Consider the following 12,701-nt stretch of genomic DNA (forward strand, 5'->3'; position numbering starts at 1 on the left):
AGATAGAAATATTCATTATTTCTTCTTGAGGGTACTCATAAGAGTTGTTCAATAGCAAAGCAGTACATGAATCTATGGTAACCTTGTAACTGACAGTCCAATATCTATTCACTCTAATGTTTAGCAAAATAATTTTAACATTATAAATAATATTAGGAATAAAAGCTTTGACTCCTTAACCTAAGTTTTGATTCAGAAATTGTAATATAAATGTTTCTGTGTAGTATACATGACAGTGTGATAGCCCAGGAGAAATTTCAGTTAAATTTAAGTCATGTGGGATTTTTGAGGTGATCTGAAGGGTCATTGCTTACAATGAGGAAATTTACTTCTTACTATAAAAGTAGTACATTAAGAGCTGTTCAACATAACATCCTAAATATCTAAAAAATATTATATTTAGTTCCATTAGAATCATCTTAACACTGGAAGATTCACAGACAAGCAAAAATAAATAAGAAATATCTCTCCTTTAAAAAGTCCAGAATATGGTGTAGTTAAAATATAATTAGTAGTATAACCAAATATATAATATTTTCTTTCTACATTCTAGAGCACAAGTAAATGATACACATTTTTGAAATATGTGCCCATTATTCTGGTTTTTCCATTTATGTCAATGTAGTTGTATATTTATTTATTTATTTATTGGAAATTTTGACAAATTTTAGACATTTTAAGTTGTAGTAAATAGTGTAGGAGATCCCAATGTGTTTTACCCAGTTTCCCCCATGATAGTACAATACAGCATCCAGAACATTGACAACACAGTGCATAGATCTTATTCAGGAACCAGCGATTTATTGAGAAAAAGCAAATAATCATGAATTCCAGTGGGATGTAGCCATAAAAACCCTTTTGAATCAGTGACTTGACTGAGGTAGCTCTACTGATACCAACTGGGTCACTTGAGTGCCAAGCCTGAGCTATCTAGATGAACTAAACTTCAATCTACAGGCCTGTTTGTATACCATCTTTGTTGGACCATGTAGCTGCTGGTCTTTGTTGAGTACTGAGTCACAATAAAGTATGCCCAACAAGGCATACTTTAAGGCCCTGTTTGGGTCTCACCTGCTAATATTTTGTGAATCAAAGCAAAACACATAATTAAGCCCAAAGTCAAAGTATGAGAAAGTTATCTACTTTTTACAGAACTGTAAAATTACAAGTCAATATTCAAGGGTATAGGGAGAAATGTAGAGCATGGTTCAAACTCTACCAAAGATTGATGAAGACATTTCCCTCAAGAAACACATTATTTCTTGATAATGCCAGATAATTCTATGGCAGATAACAGATAGCTCATGACTGGGACAGGTTTTACCAAAGTTTTCTAATAATTGATAGGTCATTGGGGTGCTTTAAGCAAATGATTGGTTGAGATTAAATATAAGAACTTGCTTTTTCTTCTTGTGTCTTACTAATCATAATTAAAGTTTACAAACAGAGTCATGCTTACTTACTCTGCTTGTAATAGAGTGTATCCATGTGTTATGGTTCTAATTTAACCTTTTAAATATTACTTGTTTCTTTCCATGATTTAGAGTTTTATTTCCATATGGAAATTGAATACTCTTTACCAGAATGCTTTACATCAAATCATGTGTCTTATGTAACTTACTCTTTGGGGATATACAACACCATTCTCAACACTCATAGTGTATCACAGTAGTAACAAAGGATTGACTTTAATTTTTAATTGCTTATCAACCAGGTGACGTAAGTAACTGTTCCTATAAGGTACTGTAAAAATGTGTGTGTGTGTGTGTGTGTGTGTGTGTGTGTGTGTGTGTGGTTTAATAAAGATCTTTAAGAATATAAGAAAGAATTAGGAAGTTTGAGCATGCATCATGGAACTTTTGGTATATTCATTAAGGTTTCTAGGCTAAAATTTAGAATATGTTATACTTAAATTTTGATTTTCAAGTTATGTAACTTATTGTTTTGGTACTCTAGTTTTCTGTCTTTTAGTGGAAAATAAAACAAAAGCAAAGAAGAGTGAATAGTTGCAAAATCCTTTTGAACAGGATGTTGTTTTATTTTGGCAAATACTCTTGAATGAGTAGTTTATTTACACAAATGTAATGTAAAAATGTATGTTAGATAATATATTAATTCACTAATGGTTGTGTTAAGTGATGATTACAGGTTAATTTTGTTTTTCTACCAATGAATTCATATGTTACTGTTCTTTTAAAATTTTGGATGTAGGGGTATAAATGTGACTGATTTTCCTTGAAGGCCTGTGTCAGGACAGATCAGTATTTAATGCTATTTTCTTTCTTTCCTGATCTGCGTCCTAGAGGAGTACGTGTAGGAATCACATAGAGGGATTTAAAACATCAGCACTATGACACCTATGGCTGAACTGAGGAACACAGCTGGATCTATAGCCAGGATGGGGATAAATAGCATATAACCCATCTCCCAACTGCCAGCTGAAGGAATGCATATTCAGAATATAAAAGCAATAAGTCTAAATTATTGAATGTAAAAATAAGTACAGTATAATGTTAAATGTGTTTCCATATAAATACATGTGCCAACACTCCAGCAAAATAAAGAGACTAAAAAGCATATCATAACAACTATAATTATGTTGGAGTCATTGGACAGATGTGACTATAATTTTTTCATGATTTTAAGAATTATAGCCTCTAAACAGAGGTAAATTATTTTTTGATACATAAAGTTCCACGTTAATGGTTTAGAAGAAATTATATTTAAGTTACAGAAGAGGAAATTTCTTCTAGTTATTTTGTTTGTAGCTCATGACAACAAACTCTGTCAGGATTCTCCAAGGCCTGTGTCCCCAAGGTCAGGTAGTTAGACATAAGACAATGTGATCATAGAGTATAGGTTCCAGGTCTGTCTATTCCTCAAGGACATCTCTATGCTTCCTCTAAAATTTCTTGACAGTTGCAAAAATGACATCTCTTGGTATCTTTATGAAGTTATATTTAGCAAGAATCATCAACTGTCTGACTAAAGGATTGGAAAGAATTAAACAAAAATTTCAATTTTGAGACAGAATATGTATGCAGTTTATTAAGACTAGCAAGGAAGCCTTGAATAAAAAAACACAACAGGAAGATCCAGCTTTTGGTGAGTTGATTCTACCTAGGATCATCTTTTCATTCTGAAGTGAAGGATATTGGAATCTAACAAATTTTTATCAGGAGAAACATATGTGAGCTGACTAACAGCAATATCTACTTAATTCCTGGTTATAATCAATGGGCTAAATTCTACTTTCGTTCTTCCCAGGACCGTGATCCTGAACTTGAAAATATGTCTATATTAACCACATTAGGGTTCATAGAAGAAATGTTAAATGTAAGTCTTATTCTAAAGAAATTATATTCTTCAGGGAAAAGGTTAACACACACACTCACAAAAATAGCAAAATATGCCAGATATTATAAATATTGTGATGATATAAGTGAAAAGAAAATAGAGTAAGAGAAAAGACATTTAGATTAACCAGCAATAGTTTCTTGGAAGAGTTATGCAATAACTCGTGAAGTGATGACACAGTGAAAAGAACAAGGTAGAGGTGCCATTTCAGAGGCATAAACAGCGGAAGATTAGAAAATATGATTTGTTTTTGTACAATAAAGTTTTAATATACTCTTGTGAATGAAGTAGTATTGTAGTGAAAAAAGGATGTGGTTATATTGTTCCTGGAGATATTATAGAAATCCAGGCTAATGAGTTCCAATTTGATGCATTTAGTATAAAATGTCTTCCCAAACCCTGACATTATTGCATTCCAGGCTGAGTGAGAGTAACCAAGAGTTAATCTTCCAGATTGGACTGTAGTTTGGGAGCGTGGTTGGAATCGTGTATCCAGGTGAGTGGAGAGTTGACAACAGTGGAAACAAAGGGGGAGAACATTTTGACTATTTCTCTTTTTTCATTTTTCCCTGGTTATCTTTTCCACAGTTATAGATATGAGATGGCAAAAAGAGAGTCAGAAAGAACCAGATGGGGTTAGGAAAGCAAAGAAAAATGAAGATATTTAGGTGGATTAGAAATGGATACAACTGTGAGGCCCAGACTGAGTGAAAAATCTGAAATTAAAAGGAGTCCAGGATATGAGACTCTTTAAAATACCTTCCCAAATTTGCTCTGCAAACATTTTCAAGACGTGGAACTAATGCTATCTTCTTGGAGATCAACAGCTTTAAAGAATCAAGATGGAAGGGAGCTGATATTTGTGGAGGATTTAGCTAAGTGTAGGATTTTTTTTTCGGGTATTTTAAAGTCAAATCTTACTAAAGATGTTCACACTAAATATCAAATTACCCAGGGTTATTATCCACATTTCATAGATTATAAAATTGAAGCTTATAAAATTAAACAATTTGCTAAGCTACATATGTAATAGATGACAGAGGATGAATCTAACCTAATGGATTTGCTGCTTAAGTCCATGTTCTTTATAAAATGGCATGATGTATGAGTGCCTTTTCTCCCTCCATTCAAATCTCACCTCAGAATGATGAGAAAAAAAATGTTTGCCATTAGAGTTTTATAAGAAATGTTTCTGATAAGAAAAAATAAATAAGATGTTTATTTTCCTTTTTCTCTGCTGTGGACAAACTAGTTATTCATTCAACCTCAGTTATACTCTCAGGTACCAAGCTAAGTTACTTAAATACAATACCCCAACTACTCAGATAAAATTATCACCATAACATTATCTTAACAGTTATTATCTTCTTAATGCATTTTAAGTAACTGTTTTATTTGTATACTAATAAATATGCCATGTGAGCCAGGCCCTCAAATGATTGTCAGATGGGTAAGGAAGTGTTACATTCATTGTCAGTGATCTTTAACTCTTCTAGATTGTTAAGACTCCCTTTGAGTATTTTACTTAAAGTATTTATTGGGCACAATATGTTGAATAGAACACCTGCACTTTTCAAAAGTAAAGGTGAAATAATATTTATCAAAAATTTAACAAATAGCCCAAACAGCAAGGAGAATGGAATGGGCACTGCTAATTGGTAATACTAATGGAACCTGAAGAAACAGCAAAGGCATTTCAGGTAGACAGAATGGCCTGAATAAAAACAAGAAACATTGTGGTCAGCAGTCAAGCCAACTAGAATAGAAGATCATGTGAGCATCAAGAGGAGAATAAAAGAACTAGTGCATGAGATTTAATAAGAAATGCACAATCCTGAACTTTGTCTGAAGACTTCAGTTGCATATGCATCGGATTCATTACTTGCTGGTAAATCATGGACAAAACTTGGCAAGGCAGTAAATTGACCTAACACATTTCAAATACTTGACTGCGAGTGCTCAGTTAGGCATTGCTATTGGAATTGTAGTAAATAAGAACAAATTACTGAGTTGGCTTGGCAGGAAATTCCTGAGCAGAAATGTTTAGTTCTGGTTTCAGTATCAGCTCAGAGGGGTCAATGGTATACCCAGAACATTGAGTAGATCCTCTGGAATATTTAGAAACTAGTGTGAGGAAGAAAATGGAAAACACAGTAATACTTGAAACCAACACTAAAAATATTTACCTAAAGAGAAAGAGCAAGACATTCATTTTAAATGTCTTCAAATATTTGAAGGTTTATAATGTAAAAGGGTGTTAGATTTAATTTCTGTGAACTCCAGACATTTATTTAGATCCATTTGGACCTGGAATGTACCAGAAAATACAATAGGAAGAATACTAGTTAACAGAAATTTTCAAAAATAGAATTTAGGTTACTGCTTTGGTAAGTTTAACTGACAGATTTTGGTGAGGAGAGGAGCCTTGCTGTAAGGAGGAACAGTAGAAGTATTGCTAATGAAGACTGAACACAAGGTACGTGAGACTATTCAGGAAGGTTCCGCTTTTTAACTGTGCCAAGTCTTGTCTTAATCTTGGTTCAGAATCTTTCACAAAGATCTACTTAGTTGCCATTAGGTAGAGCATGATCTAACAATTGCAGGGATTATTTCTCAATCCAAGTTCTAGAAGATTTATTAATATAATACATTCATCTAGCTTTCTTTCTTTTCTACTTTCTAATAGCAGATTGCATCTCAAAATTCTTAACTTGCATGTATGTTATCCACTGAAAGCAATCTAAGTTACTGAATTTAGAGAAGACACGTTTATCAATATATGTGACTAAATACATCCAGTTCACAAAAGGTCAACCCAATCTTCCACATAACGGAAAATGTGGTTGCTCAGCTGATGGTTTTTGCCTGAGATTAGTGGTATATCTGATGACACACTGTTGCTTGTGCAAAGAATCCAAAAATGACATCAGTTCACAGATGGGTTCAAGATGGCGGTGCCTTAATCCTTCCTTCTTGCATTCATTTCTAGAGTCACTTTTTCTCAGGTTTAATCATGTGAAATTCCTGATATTCAAAATCCTGTTGGTTTACAAAAATAAAATATTTATTTTTTGAATCTTACACATTTTTTCATTCCTCATTGACTACAGCACCTAAGTTTGCCTTCACAAGACAGGTTTTGGTCATTGTTCTAAGAGAGATTTCTTTTTTAGTGCTATTTTTTGTGTGTTTTATAATCACTGACAAAGAAGCAGATTTTTTCCCTTTTTAATACACTATGCACTATGAATAAACTGCATCATCATCAAAAAAAAGTCAATGTGAAACTTTCAAGAACATCTCCCAAACACTTCCTCAGAAGACAGTTCTAGATTGTTGAGCATTTTAAGCCTTTAAGTAAACATATAGTCGTATGCAATTGAGAGAACATAGTCATCAGTGGAATTTTTCACCAGACTACTCAAAGATCTTTTTAAGTAGATATTCTATGATTCCTTGATAATGGGATATACCTGGAATACATAAACATTCAATATATCAATACAGAATTGTGAATGTCTTTCCCCAAAGACAGTTACTACTTCTTTTAATGAATTAAAAGTGTTTAATTTCCCAAGTCCACTACTGCCATGATCATATGACTACTATGATGTGTTCAGTGTTTTTCTGATTTCACTCTATGTCTATTTTGTCCTCATGTAATTTTATTTTATCATGGGGTGCTCAATGCTCTAAATATCAGACACATTTATAAGTCACTTACATAAAATAATATTAATAAGTACTATATTTTTCTTGTTTTCCAGATGAGGAAACTAAAGTACTGAAGGACAAAGGTAATTGTTCAAAATCAAAAAGTCAGTAAGTTTTCAAGTGAGACTCCAAAGTGGAGCAGAACACTCAAGGGTGCACACTGACCGCATGGCCTCCACTAGTTTACATTGAGCTGTCTTGAGTTCCTCTTGCCCCTCTTTCTCAAGTTCTGCTGCTCAGTTTTATTATTCTTTTTTTTTTTTTTTTTGAGGAAGATTAGCCCTTAGCTAACTACTGCCAATCCTCCTCTTTTTGCTGAGGAAGACTGGCCCTGAGCTAACATCTGTGCCCATCTTCCTCTGCTCTATATATGAGATGCCTACCACAACATGGCTTTTTTGCCAAGTGGTGCCATGTCCACACCAGGGATCCAAACTAGTGAACCCCGGGCCACGGAGAAGCGGAACATGTGAACTTAACCACTGCACCCCTGGGCCGGCCCCTTTTCTTTCCTTTATTTATTCTTTTTTGTTGTTTTATGTTTTAAATTAAGAACCATGATACTGGATGAGGGAAATCAGAGCTCTGTGACCACGTTCATCTTCCTGGGCTTCTCAGAATACCCAGACCTTCAGGCACCCCTCTTCCTGGTTTTCTTGACCATCTACACAGTCACTCTGGTGGGGAACCTGGGCATAATTGTGGTCATAAGTTTCCATCCCAAACTCCATACACCCATGCACTTTTTTCTCAGTCATTTGTCCCTTTTGGATATTTGTTGTTCCAGTGTATTTACACCCAAACTGCTAGAAATATTAGTTGTGGAAGACAGAACTATCTCCTTCAAAGGGTGCATGGTTCAGTTCTTTTTTGGCTGTGCATTTGTGATTACAGAAATGTTCATGTTAGCAGTCATGGCCTATGACCGGTTTGTGGCTGTTACTAATCCTCTTCTCTACACAGTTGCTATGTCCCATAAACTCTGTATCCTCCTGGTTGCTGGAACCTACACATGTGGTGGAATATGTTCCTTGACAATCACATATTCTCTTTTGGAACTATCCTTCTGTGGTTCTAACATCATCAATCACTTTGGCTGTGAGTATTCTGCCATCCTCTCTTTATCCTGTTCTGACCGCTACTTCAGTCAGATGACATATTTAGTTATTTCTATATTCAGTGAGACTTGTAGCCTCCTGATTATCCTCTCCTCCTACGTTGTCATAGTTGTCACAATCATCCAGATGCCTTCTACTGGTGGACTCCAAAAAGCCTTCTCCACCTGTGCTTCCCACCTGATTGCCATCACCTTTTCCCATGGGATCATCCTTCTTCTCTACTGTGTGCCCAACTCCAAAAGCTCCTGGCTCCTGATCAAAGTGGCCACTGTGTTTTTTACAGTTGTGATCCCCATGCTGAACCCCATTATCTACAGCCTTAGGAACAAAGATGTGAAAGAGGCTGTCAGGAGTGTAATCAACTCCAAACTGCTTTCTCAACCAATATAATTCAAATAAATATATGTATTTTTCTTGTACTTACATACAATAATTTTTCATATATATTGCTGATGCCAGTTTACCTTTATTTTAAGTAAATATATGATTATGTTTTAAATCAACTAAATATTGAACTTTCCATGTTTTTTGGTGCTCAGGACACTCTGAATGAATACAGAAGTAATCCATTCTGATGCAATTCATCTTAGCTGGTTTCAGGAAAGAAATATATTTCAAAATCTCCCAGTTAGACATTATCAAAGTCAGAATGACAAAGAAGGGATATATATTTAGAGACTCATTACATATGTCATAGTTTAAGTTCTGCTTTATGAAAGTGCTGCAAAAACACAGACGATAACTGCCATTACTGGATCTGCCCTGAGGTTCTCATGACCAATTCTTTTGTCTCAGAAGTTCTATAAAACAGAACTTTTTATTCCCCTTAAAACTTTACTTCATTCCAAGTAAACTGACGACCTGGGAGTTTGCATTATGAGAAATAGTATCTGACATTGGGTCAGCAGATGTTGAAAATACTAACCACTCTCTATAGACATCACTCATGTTTTGAATATCAATGTAATATTTCGATCATCCATTCTCAACAATAAACTTTTCCCACCTACCAAGTTTCTTTATATTAGTAAATGCCCTCCACAGCTAATCAGTTGCTTAAACAAGTAAAGGAGAAGGCATTATTTATTTTGATTTATTATTCTGTAGCCTCTGTAAAATATCTGTCAGCCAGTTATTTTGTTTCTGTCTCCAAAATGGCACTATACCTTCATGGCTCTGCTTTCTGAGTCATCACTGTCAGTGAGTGGTTTTTAGCAGTTAGTACCAAATTAATATACTTCCGTATTTGTTAACTTTATATAGGGCATGAATCTCATATCATCCATAGTGATTTTCTTCCTTGAGCTTACGTATTCAACTTGGAGACGCACATACCGCAAATGGTGAGTAAGGTTCTTCAGCCTGGTCCTGGAATGAGAAAACAAGGGAACTGAGCCAAACTTAACCAAACACAGCAGAGCAGAGCTGTATTCAGTCACCAACATTCATGGAACTACTTCATTTTTAACTAGGTGAATATATATCATCACATGCTGTTTACTGGAAAAAAAAAAATCCATTCTCTCCTTGCTGCTCTTTAATACAAATCTTGTCATAAATGAAGCGTCCATATGTGTGTTTATCAGTATAATTGTCAGCCGTTGCCACAGTAACTCTTGAAAAAACCCATCAAACAATCAACAGCTTAAAAGTACAATTACTTATTTTAAAGGAGGTCGTATGAGGTGGCTCTACCCTAGGCTGTGAGACCAGGAGTGCCTTGCTCCACACCACAGTTCTGTGAGCATGGATTGCTCCACTTGTCTTTTATCATCTTTAGACTATTTGGCTATTTGTATTATGGAAATGTCAGAAAAGCAGTAGTCCAAGTGAATTTTTTTTAGATAAAATGCAGAAAGGATGGATCATCAAATATTTGATAAAAGAAACTTCATCACCATTAAAAACTTGTGGTAAAAGTTTCCTATAGGCAAAAGACACCATTGAGAAAATGAAAATGTATGCCTCAGACTATGAGTGATTACTTGCAATATATACGTTTGACAAAGGATTTGTATGTGGAACATATAGTGAAGTCTTTATACTCAAAACGAGAAGACAAGCAATCTACTTAAAGAAGGGTGAAATATTTTAGCACTTGACAAAACAAGATATACAAATCATATATAAATGTATGAAAAGATACTAAACATCATTAGTCATCAATGAAATTCTAATTAAATCTTTAATGAGACACCACTGCATAGTAGTTAGAATGGCTAAAATGAAAAAGACTGAAATGAAAATGTGGAGCAAGTAGAATGCTCGTACATTTCAGATGAGAGTAAAAGGTAAAATGACTTTGAAAACAGTTTATAATATCTTAAGAAATTGTGCAAACACTTCCCACACAACTCAACAATTCCTTTCCTGGGTATTCACCCACAAGAAATGAAATCCAGTATTTTAACTTAGGATAAAATTGTTCTCTATGGTATATGCAATAATACAGGGAAGGGACAAGAGTAAGGAGAGTGATGTTAGTGGATATTTTTGTTCTCTTATGAATGGTTTTTGACTTTGTTCTTTTAAAAAATGATTTTCCTAGAAAAGGTGGATTTTTGTCCATGAAGAGCTGTTTCCATATACCTATCAAGAGTCAACAGGAAATGGCAGAATAGATATGGAAAGATCTTGCCTCTTAACATAGAGAAACATTTATATATATATATATATATATATATATATATATATATATATGCACACACATTTATATAAATTTATATATACCTAAATATATTATGGTACAATCTACATATACTTGTTAATGTATGTAAATTTCCTCCTGCATTGTGACATTGATGACCTTCTAATAATATCTATGCTACCAAGACTTTGAGAATTGTACTGATGAGATATAATTGTCCTCTCATGTAATTGTCCTTTTGAGATTCTTGAGTTTAGTTTGTATATAAAGCAGTGGTTTTCAAATTGCTATTAATTCTCAGGAAAAGCAGACTCTCCTTCTAAGAGTCAGTGTCTGGTCAGGATATAAAGCAGCTATTCTTGGTTTTTAAAGAGAGGGAAATTAGAAGAGTGATTTGTCTTAAACGTACTAGAATGATCACTGGAATAAAAAGGGAAGAGAGGTCTTCCAGAGATAACTAAAGAAGCCATTAAAATCAGCAGACTGGAGAGAAAAAAACATTTTCTCAAGACTCAGCCATCCTATGGTCATCCCTGCTCTTTGAGTTGGCTGGGGTTTTGACTGAGACCTGACAGATGTGTAGCTCTCTCAGATCTGAAAGGCTAATAATGGTTGAGTTCTACCTTCTGAAATTTGAGTTCAGCACTTTCTCCCGCTACCCAGTGCAGCTTAATAGCCTCATAAATATTGTGAGGGGGAGATGGTCAAGCTTTTGTGGAGACTCTCAATTCTCTAGTCAGATATCTTTCTTCTAGGCACCATGACATTTCCATAGGATGTTTTACTCTGCCTTTCTGATTCAGATCCCAGCCCCCAGTGCATCCTAGAATATAGCACATGCCCTTTGGGGAAAAATTGGTCGTGACTTTTTGGGTTTCCTTAGCTTTCAATTTATCAATAAATTCTTCTGTGTCCACAAAGCATTGCTGGATTCTCTGTTTTTTCAGTAGTGACCCTTTGCAAGTGCCAAACCTGAAATTCAGCCTTTTCTCAGAATCAGAAAATGTGTGCAGTGTAGGAAAGAGCTGATGACTGCCAGCTCACCAAGAAGGGTCTCTTTCCTCTATGAAATTTTAATTATCTTGTCCTAATGACTTTTATTTTTATTTTTAAAAGTAATTTCTGCAATTTGCTTTTAAAAAAAATGTTATTTCAAGGGAAATGTTGATTTGCAATCATCTTCTCTATCCTACCTGAATTAGAAGACCATGACCGACTATCCAATGAACAATGAAAGGTAGAAGACAATGAAGGACATTGTTAAATTGGTGAAGAAAATAACTGTAGAACTATCACCCTATGCCTAAGAAGCATTCTTTAAAAATACAGATAGAAGAAAGTCTTCTCAGATCAAAAAAGCTAAAGGAATGCCTTCAGTGGGTCTACAGTAAAAGGAATCATAAAAAGAGTTCTTCAAGCAGAAGGAAACCAGACGGATCTTGGAGAATGACTGTAGACTATGGAAAACTCAACCAAATAGTAGCACTTGAGCAGATGAATGTAGCTTATGGAATATAGTATTCAATCATTGATTCGGCAAATGCATTTATTTTCCTTTTTAATTTTAAAAGAAAATCAAAAACAATTCACATTCCCATGGGATGGATAAAAGTATTTCCTTAAAGTTTTGCTTAGGGCTGTGTTAATTCTCCAGCTCTCTGTCATGATATAATTTGAAGAAATCTCTGCCACCTGAACATGCCACACAACAGCACACCTGTCCATTACATTGAGAACATCATACTAACCAACAAGATAAACAAGAGGCAGCTGGTGTGCTGAAGGCCTTATTAAGACACAAGGGAAAAAGAGATTCAGAGAACTGCATTTTCAATGATTTGGTTAGGGGTGAAGTGATTTGAAAT

The 12,701-nt window shown here is 34.7% G+C and overlaps 1 protein-coding gene across 1 annotated transcript; it reads left to right on the plus strand.

Annotated features, from left to right (window-relative positions):
- Positions 1-7,628: 7,628 nt before the first annotated feature.
- LOC103566856 (olfactory receptor 1165-like) lies at positions 7,629-8,579 on the plus strand. Its single transcript, XM_008543399.2, has one exon. The coding sequence runs from the start codon at positions 7,629-7,631 to the stop codon at positions 8,577-8,579; it is 951 nt and encodes a 316-aa protein (XP_008541621.1).
- Positions 8,580-12,701: the final 4,122 nt, after the last annotated feature.

The sequence above is a fragment of the Equus przewalskii genome, chromosome 11 (assembly GCF_037783145.1).
Source record: "Equus przewalskii isolate Varuska chromosome 11, EquPr2, whole genome shotgun sequence".
NCBI lineage: Eukaryota > Metazoa > Chordata > Mammalia > Perissodactyla > Equidae > Equus > Equus przewalskii.